The following is a 20,510-nucleotide window of genomic DNA, read 5'->3' on the forward strand; positions in this document are numbered from 1 at the left end:
ATATCATATACAATAAATCCATATCTATGGAACAGAGTGTAAGTATGCAACTACATAGAACGTACTGCTTTGACTTGTGAACTGTTTTTAATGTAGTAAGTGTCAGATTCTGTAGCAAATTTGTCTAGTTTCTAAAAGGTTGAGTTAGATTTGGATGCCTCTGCTTTTTTTTCTTTTAAAAGGTATTTCCCTATCCTAAATGTAGGATCATATGGTTAGCCGCATTTAATTCTTTGTATTTAGCAATATTTTCTCATCTCCTGTCTAAACAAGCTGCCGCCATGTGAGTTCAGAAGCACTGGTCTAACAAAACGAGAGCTGCTATTTTTCTTACATGCACCATTAAATGACCAAGGAAATGTGCTTAAGCGAAGTCTACAATATAAAACGAAGATAGAACAACACAGGCAGGCAAATAACGTCGGCGCACGAAAGGCTGCCAGAAAATAAGCTCAATTGGAACGTGATTGTCATAGCGAGGCTTAATCTTATTCCCTGCATTTCAACGATCTCTTTCACGATTGCTCAGCTGCTGTGAGCTTTGACATGCCATTCATCCCGCTTTCCTTTCTCTACCTCTCTCTCTTTGTAAGATCGTCCCTGTTTTTTCTGTAATAGTAGATTTAGCATTTATTTGACACATGGCACTTTGTGCGTTTGTTCAGAGGCAATGTTTAAGGCAACAAAGACATGTTGTTTATTGCGCTGCGCCGAGGGGATTTGCTTCTGAGGTTCACTTTCTTCCCAAATCCATCCTCAGAGACAAAGCGTTTAATCCTTAGTTGTCTCAGATGTCAAAATGGGGAGTGATGAGAGAAGTAGGATATGCCAGATATGCCGTTATTGTGTGTGTGAAGACGATGAGAGGAATATCAATTCGTAAGGATTTGACAGCGCTACTGTACCAATTTCGATACCACAATGCATTGTGTTTACCAAACAGGAAAGTCAAAGCAGAACATTAGTATGAGCCGTTTCATACCCTGTCAAATAAGAATGCAGTTATAAAACCATGTTCTCATCTCTTTGCCTTATAGATGCAGATTTATTTCTACAATTCGGATGATTTTGACAGTCTGAGCACCGCGATAAAGGAGAGACGAATCATCGCCGCCATGGCTGTCTTCTTTCAGGTGAAGATCTTCTTTGATTTTTGGGGGGGGTTTTCGGATGTTTACCAGTCTGTGAAATAGGGTTTTATAGCTTGTGGTACCAGACACTAAAAACATCTGATGATTTGTATTGGGCCCATGTAGCCTCAGGGCCTATTTTCACCATTAGCAATAGGTAGAAGAAAGCGCAGACGTTTTCTGCTGTCCTCTAGCCATCTTTCTCTCAAAGTATAATAGGACAAACTTCTAAACTTTAGTTCCAAAGAATAATGAAAATCCATGGGGCAAGGCATTGCAATGCTTCAGAAGTTTAGCTGCAAGACTTTGTGAGTGACTAGCATGATGAAGTGGCCTTCTAACTTTGCCTGTTCAAAGGTTCATGCAATTCATGACATTACCACATATAACAACGACGCAACCAAGGGATCAAAATTTGGAATGGCCTCTTTTGGTAGATGTAGATAGCCATGTATTCTGTTGAAAATGGTTATATAATGCAATTTATGTAGTTCAGTATATTAGGGGCATTGTTGTGGTTTATGGATAAATGTCTGATTATGCAGGCCCAGATGGGAAAGCAAAACAAAGTCTGCAGTTTTTTGTGGAAAATCTGCAGACTTTATTTTTTGTTTTCCATCTGGTCATGCATAATCAGATATTTATCCTCTAGAAAAGTAGTCTGACCACTGAAAGGATGATTTAGACAACTTTAAAGCTAATATAACACACTTGTTGTTGTTGTGCTTACCAAAGTTGCATTCATTTAAGCAAAAATACAGTAAAATCGGTAATATTGTGAGATATTATTACAATGTTAAATAACTGGTTTCTATGTTAATATGTTTTTAAATTTTATTTATTCCTGTGATGCAAAACTGAACTTTCAGGATCATTACCTCAGTCTTTAGTTTCACATGATCCTAAATCATTCTAATATGATAAGATTTGGTTCTTAAGAAACATTTATTATAATAGTCAATGTTGTAAACTGATTTTTGTGGAAACCGGGATGCATTTCGGAATTTACTGATAAATAGATACAGTAGCTCAGATGAACAGCATTTATATGAAAAATAAATCTTTGTCACAATTTAATGTGAATAAAGTATTAATTTATTGTATATTACTGACCCCAAACATTGGAATGGTAGTGTAGAAAAATAATGATGAGTAATTAAATGCAACTGCCAGATTAATATTTCTGCTTTTGTAGAAATGCCATTGTAATTGCATTACTACGAACATTTTTTGTTTGTTTTTACTGAGGGACAAGTTGAAGAAAGGGACATACAGAGAAAACACATATGTGACCCTGGACCACAAAACCAGTCTTAAGTCGCTGGGGTATAGTATATTTGTAGCAATAGCCAAAACTACTGTCACACACCTGGACTTATTTTGTGTGTTTTTTCCCCTGTGACCCAGTTTCTGTCTTCCGTGTGTGGTTTTGATTAGTTCCCAGGTGTGTCTAGTCATTTCCCCATGTGTTCCATGTCCCTGTTAATTTAGTCATGCCATCCACCTGTGTTTCCCCAATTATCCCTTCTATAAAAGCCTTGTCCTTTCAGTTCTGTTTTGTCGGGTCTACTCGTCTAAATGTCAACTTGTCTACTTGTCACCTGTTACTTGCCACTTGCCTCCTGTTATTTACGACTTACCTTGTTTATGTTTTATTTAATAAATCCTTGTTTCGTTTATCCCTCGGCTCCGTGTTCCTTCCAGCAGCATAAGCCGTGACAGAAGACCCGACCAAAAAAGAAGTTAAAAACTGCGTGTTTTCCCTCCGTTTTGTTTTCCGTTTTTTCACAGTCTTTTTGTTTCCGTAGTGTGTCATGGATCCCCTCTATCGCCCCGAATACCTCCTCCTCCTGCTGGAGCAGGAGGGACTGTCTCTCGAGGACCATACCAGACGGTTTCTCTGGCTAGCTAATGCCACCAGCTACCCGGACCACGCGCTCTGCACCTTTTATCACGCCAGCCTGAACCCTAGGTGCAGAGCGTTGTCGCCCGAAGATGGTCCTCGGGAGGATTTCGCCGCATTTATAGAGTGGAATCTGGTGAGAAATGGGTCACCTCTCACGGTCGGCCCAATGGAGGATCTCGCCAGGTCCACTCTGGACCCAGAGCCCAGCCTACAATCTCCCCACGGTACGAGGCATAAGCCCGAGCCCACCGATGACGGAGAGCCAGAGAGCATCCCGTCAGACCAGGTGCGAGAGCCGGCGACACTGCCCACCACGAGGGAGCAAAATATGGAGCGCCAAATGGGTCAAAATGAGGGGGGTTCCAATTCACCTATGCCAGATCCTCTGTTAAGCCCAGGAAGGGCTCCTGATTTTCCGTTAAGCCCAGGACGGGCTCCTGATCCTCCTGTAAGCCCAGGATGGGCTCCTGATCCTCTGTTAAGCCCAGGACGGGCTCCTGAACCCCCGTTAAGCCCAGGACGGGCTCCTGATCCTCCGTTAAGCCCAGGACGGGCTCCTGATCCTCCGTTAAGCCCAGGAAGGGCTCCAGCCCCAGAGCTTACTCCAATGCCTGCTCCTCCAAAATTCCCACCCTCCCACCCACTCCTGCCTCCTCCTCCGCTGTCGTCTGGCTGCCCCTCTGCTCGCCCTCAGCCTACCATCATTGTGGTGCGAGCTCAGCGGGACCGCCATCCTCCAGCGACGCCTTGGTCGGCGTCTCCCTCACCTCCGCCTCCAGCCTCTGAGGCCTGGACTCCGCCTCGGCCCGTTGACCCGTCGGCTCCACCATGGCTCCTAGCTCCTTCCTCTCCGCCGTGGCCCGGCAGTCCGCAGGCTCTGCCTGGCTCCCTCGTCCCTCCGGCTCCGCCTTGGTCTGGCGTCGTCCATCCTATGCCTCGGGACTCCACTCCTCCGGCTTCGCCTCATCCCTCCGTCCCTCCGGCTCCGTCAGGCTCCTTCATCCCCTCGGCTACACCTCAGTCCTCGGTCACTCTGGCCTCACCGCGGCCTTCCGGATCCACATCGCCGCGTCAGTCACCAGAGCCATCTGTTCCGCCTAGGACCTCCGGCTCCTCCCCGTCACCCTAGCTCTCCGTCTCCGCCTCGGGCTCCTCCTCCACTTGCTCCGTTGCCGTGGGTCGAGTCCCTGGAGTCAGTGACCATTCCTCCTCCATGGCTCCTTCCACCGTCGGCCCCACCTTGGGCCGTTATGGCTGTGGCCTGGGTCCTGCTGGGTACCTCCTGCTTCACATCCTTCCTGTCTCCTCCCTGGCTCCTCCCTCCGTCATCTCCTCCCTGGCTTCTTCCTCTGTGGTCCCTGTCTGCTGGCCCCCTCCTGGGAGGCTGTCCTCCACCGGAACCTCCTCCCAAGTTCCCACCCACGCCTCCCTTTGTTGTTTCTACGGTGCGAGGACGCACCTACCGGGAGGGGGGAGTACTGTCACACACCTGGACTTATTTTGTGTGTTTTTTCCCCTGTGACCCAGTTTCTGTCTTCCGTGTGTGGTTTTGATTAGTTCCCAGGTGTGTCTAGTCATTTCCCCATGTGTTCCATGTCCCTGTTAATTTAGTCATGCCATCCACCTGTGTTTCCCCAATTATCCCTTCTATAAAAGCCTTGTCCTTTCAGTTCTGTTTTGTCGGGTCTACTCGTCTAAATGTCAACTTGTCTACTTGTCACCTGTTACTTGCCTCTTGCCACCTGTTATTTACGACTTACCTTGTTTATGTTTTATTTAATAAATCCTTGTTTCGTTTATCCCTCGGCTCCGTGTTCCTTCCAGCAGCATAAGCCGTGACAACTACATTGTATGGGTCAGAATTATAGATTTTTTGTTTTATGCCAAAATTTAAGTAAAGATCATGTTCCATGAAGATATTTTGTACATTTTCTATTGTAAATATTTAAATTTTGTTTAGTAATATGTATTGCTAAAAACTTCATTTGGACAACTTTAAAGGTGATTTTCTCAATATTTCGATTTTTTTGTTTTTTGCACTCTCAGATTCCAGATGTTCAAATAATTGTATTTCTGCCAAATATTGTCCTATCCTAACAAACCATACATCAATGGGCTTATTCATTCAGCTTTCGGAAGATATATAAATCTCTATTTAGAAAAACGGACCCTTATGACTGGTTTTGTGGTCCAGGGTCACATATACCATAATGCTCCTACCAGCATTCTTTCTTGTTTATTTTTACTTATTTTTCAACTGTGACAAATGTTCTTATCAAGGGTGAAAATAGCACATTTTCCATGCTTTTCTTAATGAGTCAAGCCAAAAAGGAAGATTTGTGGTGCACAGCCTCAGTATTCATGGATGTTATATGAATGTATAGAGAAAACTGGCTTAATGGGTCAGCGTGATGATCCGTGAAAATAACATAAGCATTTTTGCAGCGCGGCACCGCATTCATTCCCCTTCATTCACAACATGCTTTGCACCCTCGCATACAGTAGGTTTTTACACACTTTAACTAATGTGACAGGCCTATTCTTCACACTGAAAGTGGAACGCAGGTGTGTCCTATGTTTATCCATTGTCAACAGGTGAAAGAATAACCTACGTCGGCGGACTTAAACTCTTTCGCCCACATGCGACAGTGTTATGGCTTCCCGCTATTAGCGTTTAGATGAATGGTGTCATGTGGAGTGTGACATGTCCGTTCCTGTGGGTTTTATATAGTTAATCGATGTGGAGCTCCTGTATTGGTGGTTCCCTTGGGCTATTTTATTGCCACCTAGTTCAACCAAATGAATCCTCAGAGAGCATAAGTGAGTATATTTCATCTCTGACCTGAATGAGCTTCTCCATCAACCTGAATAAAAGGTGCTTATGTCAGCGTGCTCTAGTTTTTAATGTTGCATAAGCAGAGAACATGGGAAACTTGTGTTCGATAATAGCAGGATTTAAATGCAGCCCATTCTTTTTGTTTCTTTAACATGGAGAAACAGAATCATCGCTAATTTCATGCCGTGTTTTTCTGTGTTTTTTTTTTTTGTCTAGGTGGCGAAAAAAGACAACATTGCAGCTGAGCCCATCATCACAGGTCTCAAACGGGTAGTCCATCATGGTAAATGCTGCCATATGAACAGCTTTCAGAGTGCACAATTATAATATAATAAAATGAAATAAAAATATATAAATGTAATAAATAATAAAAACCAATCACCTAAGCCTTAACACAAACAAGTTTTTTTTTTGCTGTAAATACAGTTATTATGTTAGCTATATGGCTTTTTAAAGATTAAAATGTCAAAGTGTTGCAATATTGCTTCCTCAGAACAGCATATTGGTTCTAAGTTAATTACTATGAAAACAATTACTATCAAATATTTGGGGCCGGTGTTTTTTTAATGTATTTTTTATTTGAAAAAAGACTGCAAAAACACTAATATTGTGAAATATTATTGCAATTTAAAATATGTTTTCTGTTTTTAAAATGTTTTACAATGTAGTTTATTCCCACTATACAAAGCTGAATTTTCAGCATCATTTCTCAGGTCTTCAGCATCACATCATTTTTCAGAAATCATTCTAATAATATGCTGATTTGCTGCTCAATAAATATTTCTATAGCTATTATCAGTGCTAAAAACAGCCTTGCTGCTTAATATTTATGTAGAAACCATTATATGTTTTACAGGTTTTTTGGTGAAAAGAAAGTTCAAAAGAATAGCATTGATTTTAAAGAAAATGTTTTTCTCTCTAACATTCTAAAGGCATTGACTGTCTCTTTTTGAGCAATTCCATGCATTTTTGCTGAATAAAAGTTTTTTTTGTGTGTGTGTTTTTTTTCTTACTGAGCCCAAACTTTTCAACAGTAATGTAATTGTAAATGTAATCAAAACTCTCTCCAAGGTCCTAAAAATTTATAAACATGCAATCACTGCATCTGTTGTTCAGAAACTTGGCCCACCCAGTTACAGTCTGGAAATAAAGAGAAAGCTGGGCAGATGCTTTTATTTCTAAATGCCAGAAGATCTAACAATAAGATAATAAAATGTCACCAAAACCTGTGTATGTGCCACGTGTGCATCACATCTTGCTGCCTCATAGTGCTTCAGTCACGTGTCATAATATCTCCTTTAGTCTTGGAGCGTTTATTCTGTGTCTTTTATTTAACAGAGAAGGAAACAAACCTTGCTCCATTCATACTGAGAGATCTATTGCCATCATCCTTGGGAAGTTATTACCGCTACACCGGCTCGCTAACGACACCTCCCTGCAGTAAAGTCGTAGAGTGGATCATCTTCAGTCAGCCTGTTTACCTGTCCTACCACCAGGTTCGCAAATACACAAACACACACACACACATCATGCCTACATGCACTTTACATTCATATGATCATGTATTACCTCCAGCTGTGTGCGCTATGCTTGAAATTGGTCTGCGTTCATTCTCCTGTGTCATATTCTTACCATCTGCAAGCAAGCACACAAACACATACAGACAATATAACACTAGCAGTGTGACTCATCTGCTGTGAGCCCAAATTTTCCTGGAAATGGGACGCAGAAATGAGAAAGAGAAGATTTACTAAATAAATTAATGCATGTGTATGTATATGTGTGTTGTAGATATATAGTATCATTACATTCAGTGTTGGGAAGGTTACTTTGGAAATGTAATAGGTTACAGATTACAAGTTACCCTGTTTAAAATGTAATAGTAGTGTAACTTTTTCAATTACTTTATTAAAGTAATGTAACTAATTACTTTTGAGTACTTTTTGATTACTTTTCTAAATTTGTGAAAATTAAAGAATAATAAATAAAAGCATATACATCAACTTAAATACATTTATCTAATAAGCATGTGACGTATTCTGTGTAATAAACTCCTGAAACATTGGTGTTTTTTTGAAACTGCTGTCTCTTTGTATATGATGAAAGTTTTCTCAAAATAAGTAAAATGCACATGAAGTGACAAAGCAGTTCTAGAAATTATGTTTATGTGCTCGTGTACTCCTATATTGAGGCAGCAGAGGTTGAAAACACTGCGAGCTTCAGTAGTCCTATGTAGTAAATGAAACTATGTCTTTGCCATTAATTTACAGGAGGGGCAAACTGGGAAAAAAATTCAGACTGGAAAATTCAAACTCATACAAACAAATTCATGGACAAAACTATTTTTTGTATGGACCTGACATAAAAAAAGGTTTAAATCTTTAATTTGGGGACATGCAAAATAATTAAAAGTTCTCTCTTGAACTGCACCTTCACTTCCATTTTTCTCTTCAGTCTCTTTATTTTGCCCTGTTATCCATCTCTCTCATGCCTTTAATACTCAAGATTGAACAAAACTATACTTTACAATACAATACTCTACAATACTACAATATCTTTATAGAAAAATCCTAATACTGTATACGAGTCATGTTTTTCCCTTACAAAAAATTACCATGCTTTTATTAGCCTATATAAAAGTAAAATAACCTTGTTTTTTGTTTTGCAAATGGATTTGTATTTATTTTTAAATTAATACATTTGTAAAATAATTTTACATTTTTGGTTATCACAGTTAAACAATAGTAACCATTTTCTCTGGATTTATAGTTAAATATTAAAATGTTAATTTTCGTAAGGGTTGTGTTGTTGTCTGTCGTAGCTCCCCCTAAACCTATAAAAAAAATCTGATTTTTTTTTCAGCTAAATTACTACTGTAACATTAAAACAGATAATAATGATGTCCTTTATATAGTATTTTGAGTGATGACTGATGAGCAACGTGCTGCTGCTTGATTAAATAAATAAAAAAACAAAGACAAAAAAAGCATCTTTACAGATGAAACTGACCTGAAACCCTGAACAGTAGTTCTGCTTCTCTGCTCCAGCAGTCCACTGTATTCTCTCTCTCTCTCTCTCGCATTGATTACTCTGAGTCTGATCCAAACCGTTTGGCGGAGGCGCGGAGAGCGCGCGAGTCATGACTATCAATTCATGACTTATTAGAGATTTAATTATCAAATGGCGGATTCGCAAATGATCGCTTTAGTACATTCGGCAGGCAATTATACAATAATGATATTAAATAGTGGGGCAAAATCGGCCCACCGGGAATTGTCCCGGTTCTCCCGGTGTCCAGTCCGCGCCTGATTTCCACAGACACGCAGAATGTTCAAGTCATATATTGCATTTTTGGGGCTTTATATTCACAGACACTAGTCCATGTCATGTTTTGATTCAAGTGTACTGACCTACTTTTGATTTAGTCATCCAAAATGTGGCATATTCCATCCGCGTTAGACATTTCATTTTTATGACTGGATTCTACGAACCAGACTGTGTTTCCGCATCCTGGAAATTATTAGGGCGGTATGTCTCAGAATAGTCAGTGCAGTTTGGGAAAGAAATCAGTTAAATCTGTATGTGGATGTGTGTAAATATTCAAATGTAATCCCCTTTGTAATCGTAAAAAATTTCATAAGTAACTGTAATTTAATTACTCATTTTTTCGTAGTAACTGTAACTAATTACAGTTACAATAATTTTGTAATTAAATTACGTAACGCCGTGACATGTAACTAGTTACTCCCCAACACTGATTACATTGTATATAATGAAGTGCTGCTGATCTAAGGATGCACAATATATGTGACCCTGGGCCACAAAACCAGTTGCAAGTGTCAATTTAAAGGGAGATATATACTGAATAAATAAGCTTTCCATTGATGTATGGTTTGTTAGGATAGGACAATATTTGGCCGAGATACAACTATTTGAAAATCTGGAATCTGAAGGTGCAAAAAATCTAAATATTGAGAAAATCACTTTTAAAGTTGTCCAAATTAAGTTTTTAGCAATGCATATTACTAAACAAAAATTTGGTTTTGATATATTTACAATAGGAAATATATAAAATGTCTTCATGGAACATGATTTTTTACTTAATACCCTGCTAATTTTTTTGTCATAAGAGGAAAATCTATCATTTTGACCCATACAATGTATTATTGGCTATTGCTACACATATACCCATGCCACTTATGACTGGTTTTGTGGTCCATGGTCACATATTTGTAACTCATATACCATAATACCATATCAGTATTGCCCAGTTTTAGTGTTATTTATTTATTTATTTGTGCTTGTTTGTTTTGTTTTATTTATTTATAATACTAATTAATAATGGTCATTTAAATAATAATTTATAAATAATATATTAAATTAACTAATTATATCTTATAAAAAAATATAATAATATATTGTATTATTAATTCCGTTAAAAATAATAATATATTATTGTTATTTTAATTATGTATAATAAAAATACAGATATTCTTTTCATTATTTACTCAATTGCATAATATTGTTAAGTAATGCAAATCATTTTGATGTTGATAGTAGTAATAGTATAATAGTACAAGTATACTTGAAACGAATTTGAAGAACGAACTGATATGATGTCATTTCGAACAAAATCAGGCCGAAAAGAAAGTTCATTTTGAGTTCGTTTTGGCAGTTTGAAACTGCAAATGTAAAGCAAATGTAAAGGGTATACAGTAAGTGAAATGCCAAAACGAATATACAATAATAAACCTTTGTTTTATCAAAATTAAATCTTGACACCACATAAAATATAAAAAGGTGTAACAATTTATCCAGTTTAATAAAATAAATGCACACTAATAAAATAAAGTAACAAACTGAAAAACAAAAACATATTTCCACATCATGCTAAAGTTTTCAGACTATAAGACATTCACACTTCCAGTAAAGGACTGATTATGGTTCTTTTGTATTGCAAACATGATACTTGACAGAACTACTGCTAATCATTACTCTTTTGTCTGTAATATTCTGACCATTGGGGTCCGTCTCACACCTAGATTGCCTACACTTCTTCATTTTATCATTGTTTTGTTTAGGGGATAGGCGCGAGCGTCGTGACACAGGTTTACATTAATCCACACCCCGCCTCCAGCATTGCAGGGGTGTTGGAAAGTTCATTAACGGTATACCGTCACTCAGCCTTTTTGAACTTCTTTTTGCCCCGAGACGAAGAACGAAAATTAACTTCATTTGAAGTATATCGGGGCCTTTATTCCACATAACGTAGAGTAAAGCCAATAAAAAGTCATACCCAGCACGCACTTCTGAAAAGAATTTCATACATTCTCTTGGAAAGCCAACCTAAAAATTATGAAATGAAACCGATAATAAGGATTAAACTTGTGGATAATGTTGTTCTATGTCTTTCTCCCTCTCTTTCTCTCTCTTTGGCTGTAGCTGGAGGCGTTCTTCTCCATCTTCACCACAGAGCAGCAGGATCATGTCAAGTCTGTGGATTACCTGAGGAATAACCATCGGCCCACTCAAGATCTCGACAGCCGCCAGATCTTCAGATCGGCTCTGATGGACGCTTGGATGCCAGACCTCATGACAGACAGCATGGCCAGCGCTGCAGACTCAGAAACTTCTCGAGGTATGATGGCCTGAACTGGCCAATGAAGAAAGAAGGATGCATGCTTTTAATCTTTAAGTAAGAGACATCACAGCCTTCAAAAGGATCCTATTTCAGGAAACCATCTTTATGAATGAAACATCTGTACATTTACCACTGGAACTGTGCTTATTTCCATTGGATAAAACTGTAGTTCGGTTTTGTACTTCATAGACGTCTTGTTAGGGTTTTTTCTCATTTGTTTCATGCATAAAGTGCAAAGCTGGTTGTTTTTGGGATATCCATTGCTCTTGAGACAGACTGAATAAATAGGATTTATTAATGCAGTGACTACAGCAGCGCAGCGCTCCAAGCCCAGCCAGAAACTGGGGGACGCTGTACTGTGTGCGTTAATGATAGCGTTGTTTACCTCTCCGGCTGAGGGAATTGATTGCTATTGGTTGTGAGGAAGTCGGGAGTGATGCAACACAGCCGAAAGGCGGAATAATCATCATTAATATTCCCTCTAAAAATAAACTCGTACAAACGAACACTGTGTGGCCAAACAGCAGTTCTGCCATTTTCTAGACAAGCGCTTATGAAAACCCTTTGCAATAATACGTCTTTTTATCTTAGTGTTTTTTTTTTTTTTTTTTTTAAATGCTTTCTTCCATGGCGTTTGCCTTGAGTACAGTACTCTTTTTACATCAAATATGATGTTTTTGCTGTGATAATTTCTTAGATATGCTCAGCTTAGTTTGATATGATCTTATTTAACTTTATCAATAACTATAAAATTATTTATTTAATTATTTATATATAATATATACCATATATATATATATATATCATATATATATATATATATATATATATATATATATATATATATATATATATATATATATATATATATATATATATATATAAACAACAGTTTAAATAGTTGAAAATAATTTTAATTACATTTTGCTTTGTAGTTACTGATAAACCAATGTCTTAATTTTTACCCAAATTTGGCAAATTATTGCCTTTTCTAGCTCAATCATTCAACCCTGTTGCTAAAGCTAACATATTTGTTATTTATTTATATGAAATTTATCAGTAACTTCAAACAAATATTAATTTATTAATTTAAAATTCCATTTGATGTGTAAATTCAGATTAAAAAACAATAGCACACAGATTCTGGGGTTTTAATTATGTGTATTTAGCTAACTGGGTTGTAAAAAGATACATAGCTCATATAAAACTTATACAAAATATTACAAATGTAGAACACATAATTATTACATTTTCTGGAGGGCAAACATGTCATTTTACTGACTATTTTTAAATAATAAATAGTTCATTTTAAATCATTCCAAACTCAATTTTGTACTCTAATTGTAGAAAGTGCTATACCTGTCAAGCAAAAAAAGCTTTACTTGCGCTACAGCCAGTGCTGACATCTTAGCTTGTTGACTACATAACCCAAAGAACCGCCATGAGAATAGAGTCAGTTTGAATCATCAGAAACCTTGTTATCTCTGCCGGACAGTCATTAGCATGCTGATGATTGAACTGATGAAAATAATAGGCTCTCGCTGAGTCACCCGTGCTAACAGAGCTCTCGAGGCCGACTTCCACACAGATGCCCTTTCACTAATCACCCCCTCTTCCTCGTTTCACTTCTTGTGTTCTTGCGATCTGCCTCTCGTTTCACAGACGTGTTTATCACAGGCTTGTTGACAGGTCGCTAATGCTGATACACAAACATTAAGGGTAGAGGCTTTCGGCACAATGACCTTATCAAGCGCCACTTATGCGGTCCGCCCAGCTTGACAAAAACACGTCCCACCAAATGATTTGTGTGATAAGTGACGTCAATCGTGCAATTATGTCTGTTCGCCTTTTCAGGGCTTCTGTAGTCCTTATTAAAAACAACTTTTACAGTTTATCAGGTTAATAGGAAAAGCATGAGTTACATTGATGCATGCACTCCAGGTAATCTTGGTGGGTGCCGCTGGTTCAGATCTGGCCTGCATCATTTTAAATCTATTCTGATTGGCTGTGATTGCATCACATCACACAGCAGTGTCACATTTTGTGGGGCTGAATAGCTAAAACCTGATAAAAAGCCTGATCAGGACACATTTGGTAAAGATTATTTTTAGCTGCAGAACTAACCTAGTTCATGTTTGTTTGTCTGTGTCATCAAAAAAGTGCCAACAATGAGGTCTGTGTAACAAGGAAGTTGAATAGCCATTGAATCAACATGATGAGATGTGTTTTTGTGTGTGTGTGATAATATATATATATATATATATATATATATATATATATATATTCAAGTAGATATGTAAAGGCAGTACTCTTACACTACTGTCTGAAAGTTACTTTTTTGAAAAATGAATAATATTATTCAGCAAGGATGCATTAAATTAATCAAAAGTGACAGCAAAAATGTATGTTACAAAAGATTTCTGTTTTAAATAAATGCTGTTCTTCTTTTAACTTTCTGTTAAAAATAAAGCAGTTTTCCACAAAAATATTAAACGACACTGCTTTCAGCTGTTCTCACATTGATAATAATAAGAAATATTTCTTGAGCAACAAATTAGATTACAGTGGCTGCTAAAATTTCAGCTTTTCCATCACATGCATAAATTGTAGTTTAAATTGTTAAAATAGAAAACAGCTATTTCAACATGTAATATTATTTTCAAATATTACTGTGTGTACTGTATATTGATCAAATAAATGCAGCCTCTGTGAGCACAAGAGAGTTCTTTCAAGAACATAAAAAATAAAATCTTTCCGGCCCCAAACTTTTGAATGCAAGTGTACTTTTACTGCATTAATCTTTCATCATTGTATCTGCATTTCAACTGACGTGCATGAATGGTGTGCTTCTTCCACCACTGAGAATTACACACGCACACACACACACACTAAGACTTCCTACGGTGTCCACAGTAGCGCATGCAGCCACAGCCACGCATGCGTGTGCTCACTGCAAGGCTGTTTGAAAGCCTGGAGGCAGATTGAGATGAACTCATGTATTATTTTCCACTTTGAAGCTGCTTCTATTGAGAACGCTTTGGTGAGTCAGACAGCAATAAAAGATTTAGCTTCACCTGGGGGCTGCAGTCATAGACCTGTGCGGCTGAAATCTGGCTCTGCTCCTACTGCCGTAGAGCCATAATTCCACCCGTTTATCTCCAGTCACACATCTCTAATCAAATGAGAACAACTGTACCTTCTTCCTCCTTGTTTTTTATCAGTCTAATCTCATCTCTCTGCTTCTCCTCTCTCCATCCAGTCTGCAGCAGCATCCCTGACAACATGAAGGTCCACCTTCTGAACAGATCTGCTCTTGTGTTGACCTGGGACAGACCGTCATCTGTCTACCACCCGCCTATAGTGGGCTTCCTTGTCTCCTACAGCTGGGTAAAGGATGAAATGCCTTTTGAGAAGACCTTCACGCAGAGCGGCGAACACAGCACGGTAAGGCTCCCCACAATGAAAGGCAGAGCACATTAAAAGTGTCAACCACCGCAATCCTCATTCCCTCAGCCAAAATTATTCTAGTCCTGGTTTCATCTCATCCATGTATTCAATCACTGTGCTGAGGCTGCATTAGGCTGAAGGCACAAGTGGCATAAAAACTGGTAGACCATCAACGGTTGGTCGATAAAGATGAGTCTCTATTAAATATTGAGTGTTAATAACATGGATTTAGTTCATATTAGTGTATTATTTGCTACTGTTCAAAACATTTGGGGTTAGTGAGACTTTTTTTTAATTAAAATTAAATTAAATCTATGCATTTAGCAGATGCTTTTATCCAAAGCGACTTACAGTGCATTCAAGCTAACATTTTTTACCTAACGTGCTCCCTGGGAATCGAACCCACAACCTTGCGCTGCTAACGCAATGCTCTACCAATTGAGCAACAAAGTAAAAAGTAAAGATATTTGTTACAAAAGAGTTCTGTTCAAAAATGTATCATTGTTTCCATAAAAAAATTAAGCAAGCAACACGGCTGTTTTCAACATTGATAATAATAAGAAATGTTTTTTGAGCAGCAAATCAGCATATAAGATGTGACACTAAAGACTGGAGTAATGATTCAGCTCTGCCATCCCTGGAATAAATTACATTTTGATATATATATATATATATATATATATATATATATATATATATATATATAAATAAAAATAATAATAATAAAGAAAAAAATCATTTAAAGCAATATTTAAATAATTTTAATCTGTTTTACTGTATTTTTGAACAAATAAATGCATCCATGGTGAGCAGGAGAGACTTTATATATTAAATATGGGTATAATACAATGTGCACATTTAAAATATGTCATTTTAAGTTTTATGAATTTATTTTAATGTCTTTTATTTTAAGTTGAAAATAACTAATATTCAAAACAAAAATTCCATGCATGTATTTTTGTATTGGCAACCCAAATAAATTGGAAAAAATATAAATTGCAGTACTACATTGGACTCTTTAGTGGTCACAGACGCAATGATGAAGACTCTTGAGCTAGACAGGAGTGTAGGATGTAATGGAACACCTCCGCTATTACAAATCCAGGATCTCGAGACATGGTGAAGTCCCCAGACTTGTCGGGAGTAATCTGGAATGAAAGAGATTAATAAGACCTAAAACACTGTTGCATGGGACAGATGTGAGGACGGCAGGGTGGCCCGATTGGTATCATGAGCCAACTAATGAACTGAATTTGAACATTTGAAAATATCTATAAATTTTACCCTTGATACAGCCACTTGAGCATGATGTCAGACCCTGTTGCCAGAGCCTTGTCTTCTGGACCCCAGCATTCCCTCGTAATTCTGATGGATGGACTGCTCTCATTGATTTGATGGACTTGGACATCATTTTGTCTTTCTTCCCTAGAGTCTAATGAATGACTTACACCCATGTCTGTCAGTCACCTTATTGGAGTGTTCTTACACACACCGTATCCATGACAACAAGACAGTGTCCAGCCAGTTGAAGGAACTTTTTCTGATGAGCGCTGTCAGTCTTTTTTAGCCACGGTCAAATTAGATTTGGATTTAGTTGAGGGATATAACTGCCATGGTTAAAGTCCAATTACTTTCTTTCACTCTACATCCCATCATGACTCCCTCATCTTTTTTTTGCCTCTACATTTACATTTTTATTTCAATTTTGAGCCCAGTCACAGGTTGTGCCAGCGAATCAAGACCGACTTTGAGTATATGAAATTCAAATCAGTATCAATCTATTTCTGGGACACTGGGGATCACTGAAAGACGGAGCAGGACATTGCAATAAATAAGTGTAAATTTCTACAAATAATAATGGCAGATGTCAAATTTGCTTTGACATTTTGGATTTGGAAAATAAGATCTTGTCAGATTTACATCCGCTCACTCTGTTTGTGTAATGAGGTTTCTGGATTTGTGTGTAGCTGTTGAAGGGACACTCTGCGTCCAACATTCAGAAATGCATAAATTAGACCTAATTTTGATCAGGTGAATACATTAAAAAAATCTAAATTGGAGTCTTGTGAAGTTTCATCCGTGTCTGTTAGATTGGAGGCCATCTATATATTGATATATAGGCAGATATACAGTATATGCATTGAAAATTGACCATCTGAATTTATTTAAAAAATAAAAGTAATATTTTCTTTCAAAAAATGTTAGCACTTATCTGCGTGTTACTTGCATGAATGTACCACCTTGCATACTGAAAATGTGCATACTGTACATTAATGCTATATAAGTTATTTTGAAGGTATCCAGTTTCTGTTCTTGCCATCTATGTGTTGCATGCAATGTGTTCTTAATATGTAAGGTGTGTCATATGTTTCCTGCAGAGGGCAGTCATCACACACGTGTCTCCAGATGTCCTGTATCTGTTCAGAGTGCAAGCTGTGTGTCAGAGAGACCAGCGCAGTGACTTCAGCCAAACACTTTTATTCAAAGGTTTGTCCCATTTTAAGTGGCTTTCTCAATTACTCATCGATTACTGCTGCTATTTATCAAACTTTTTTTTTTCATTCTGTGTGATTTATTTTTCTAGCAAACACCACAAGGATATTCGAGGGCACAAGGATTGTAAAAACTGGAATGGTGGGTTACTGGTTTAATCATTTCTAAAGGCCTGTTCACACCAAGGATGATTATTATAACAACAACAATGAATATATAGTTTAAATTTTTTAAAGAATAGCAGAAATGAACCAAAAACTTTGAGCAGATATATATACATTGAAAATCTGTTACTGGAAAATGAGCTAAAATATTAATGCTGTCATCATCTTTTTGTCCATTGAAATTTTTGTCTAATAAAAAACAAAAACATTGACAGCCAATCAGAATCTGCCCAGCTTTAAAGAGCTTCAGCACTGCAGTGCATGATTATAATATCAAGCGTTATCACGCGTTAGTGTGGACGCTAATATTGTTATCGACTAAAAGAGTATTTCTCTTCTTCTTCTGCCCCGTTTTAGCCCACCGTTTCCCCCGCCTCTTCTGCAGACATGGCCCCTATAAGCTCGGGCTCCTCAACCTGGACATCCGCTGGTCTTCCCTTTTCCTTTGTCTCAATGGCTACGGGAATGGGGCCTCCATCCAGTGGTGGACAAGCCACTGTAGCATCTGTAGTGACCAGCACTCTGTTGGCAGGACTGGGTTTCAGTGGCAGTGTGATTTCTTCTCTCCCAGGATCCTTTTGGCCAACCCACTCTACAAACTCAGGCCCCACGCCCACTCAACATCCATCTGAAAACACCCCATCTGACAGCAGCATCCTGACCTCTGAGGACAGCATTGAAGCTAATAACAAACGGGAAGAAGACAGTGAAAGAGAGGAGAAAGAGAAAGAAGAAGAAGAAGAAGAGGAGGAGGAGGAGGAGCAGGGAGAAGAGGAGAAGAAAAAAAAGGGGAAAGATGTGACAGTCAAGGACAAAAAGCAGGACAAAGGGCTGCCCCAAAAACCAACTGCCCCTGTCCCAACTTCAAAACACAGGGAGAGGGGTGGAGAGAGGCCTGGTGTTAACACTGAGAACTCCACATTGGCCCCTAGAATAGTGGAAGAGCAGGTGCCTCGTGCCACAGAGAGGCCTTCTGGTGAAGATTCATCAAAGCCAACATGGCTGGTAAAGAATGACACTGTAGACATGCAGCTTTCCTCCAGCTCGACAGAGACCACCGAACTCGCCAATGAAAAGAAGGCGCACTGGCCATACTTCATTCACACTGGTAGGTGAGCTACAGACTTGCAGTCTAAAACTCAAGGCATCAGCAATAATATACACAAAAGACAGTACTATTAAAATTAATTTATCATTTATTTCTGTGATGCAAAGCTGAAATTTTAGGATCATTATCACATGATCGTTTAGAAATCATTCTAATATGATGATTCATTATCAAAGTTGGAAACAGTTCTGCGGCTTAATATTTTTTCAGAACATGTGATACTTTTTTTAGGATACTTTGATGAATAATAAAAAAAAAAGAAGCTATGTTTTTAAAATATAAATATTTTGTAATAACAATATACACTACTGGTCAGTAATTTGGGGTCAGTAACTTTTTTTCTTTCTTTTTTTAAAATAAAATCAATACTTTTATTCAGCAAGGATGTGTTAAATTGATAAAAAGTGATAGTAAAGAAAATATATTATTAGAATATATTATTCGAATTTTTTTTTTTGAATGAATGCAGTTCTTTTTAACCTTTTATTCATCAAATATATTAGACAGCAGAACTGTTTCCAACACTCATAATAAATCAGAATATTAGAATGATTTCTAAATGTTCATGTGATAGACTGGATGTTACATGTGACACTGAAGGCTGGAGTAATGATGCTGAAAATTCAGCTTTGCATCACAGGAATAAATATTTTTTTTAATGTATATTCAAATAGAAAACTATTATTTTAAGTTGTAATAATATTTCACAATATTACTGTTTTTTCTGTATTTTTGATCAAATAAATGCAGGCTTGATGTGCAGAAGAAACTTCTTTCAAAACATTAAAAATAGTAATGTTTCCAAACTTTTGGTCTGTACTTTATATATATAATATATGTTAGAATGTATAAATACATGTTGAATTTTTTAAATATTTTTTTAATGAAATACATGAAATACTTTAAACTGATTTAAAGTGACAGAATTCCATTGCTACCAAAAAAATCTATTTCAAATGAATGCTATTCTTTATTTGAGGAAAAAAAAAACTAAAACAACTATTGTGGTTTCCATAAAAATAAGAATCAGAACAACTGTTTTCGGCATTGATAATAAGAGATGTTTCTTGAGCACCGAATCAGCTTTTTTAAATGATTTCTTAAGGATCATGTGACACTAAAAACAGGTGCAATGTCCATTGCAAATTCAGCTTTGCTATCACAGGAATAAATGACATTTTAAAATCTATTAAAATAGAAAGCAGTTATTTTAAATTGTAATAATATTTCACAATATTACTGTTCTTCTTTTATTTTGGATTTAATAAATGCAGGCTTGGTGAGATTAAAAAAATATCTTACCGACCCCAAACTTGTGAATGGTTGGGTATGTAAGAATTATTGTGAAATAAATGTTTATTAAAATTGCATTAAAATATATAAATAAAATATATAATAAAAACAAAATGACATTATAAAATGTACATTATATAAATGTAATAATAAATAATCAGAAACTGAATATAAAGTTCTATATAATGTAAATAAATGTTTATTCAAAATGTATTAAAATATATATTAAAATGTAATTAAATAACAATATATAATAAAAACAAAATGACAATATAAAATGTATAAATGTAATACAATATAAATAACCAAAAACTGAATATAAAGTTCTATATAATGTAATAAAGAATGCTGTATATGGATTATTGTAAAATATTATGTTACATGCAAGTTTATAGTTGAAATAAGCTTTGCAAAGAAAGATCATTGTACAAAAGTAGCTGTTGAATATGCATGAATGCAATTGCAAGCATTTATACCAAAACAGACCGGTTT

At 37.1% G+C, this 20,510-nt stretch overlaps 1 protein-coding gene across 1 annotated transcript in view; it reads left to right on the forward strand.

Annotated features, from left to right (window-relative positions):
• ca16b (carbonic anhydrase XVI b) overlaps positions 1–20,510 on the forward strand; it is an 82,982-nt gene that overhangs the window by 47,204 nt on the left and 15,268 nt on the right. Inside the window, exons 5-12 of the mRNA XM_059570595.1 lie at positions 1,038–1,133; positions 6,089–6,155; positions 7,211–7,368; positions 11,315–11,510; positions 14,773–14,957; positions 17,339–17,447; positions 17,545–17,594; positions 17,975–18,725. Of these exons, the coding sequence (XP_059426578.1) occupies positions 1,038–1,133; positions 6,089–6,155; positions 7,211–7,368; positions 11,315–11,510; positions 14,773–14,957; positions 17,339–17,447; positions 17,545–17,594; positions 17,975–18,725 (1,612 nt within the window). The remainder of the gene's footprint in view (positions 1–1,037; positions 1,134–6,088; positions 6,156–7,210; positions 7,369–11,314; positions 11,511–14,772; positions 14,958–17,338; positions 17,448–17,544; positions 17,595–17,974; positions 18,726–20,510) is intronic.

Source organism: Carassius carassius, chromosome 17 (assembly GCF_963082965.1).
Source record: "Carassius carassius chromosome 17, fCarCar2.1, whole genome shotgun sequence".
Lineage (NCBI taxonomy): Eukaryota > Metazoa > Chordata > Actinopteri > Cypriniformes > Cyprinidae > Carassius > Carassius carassius.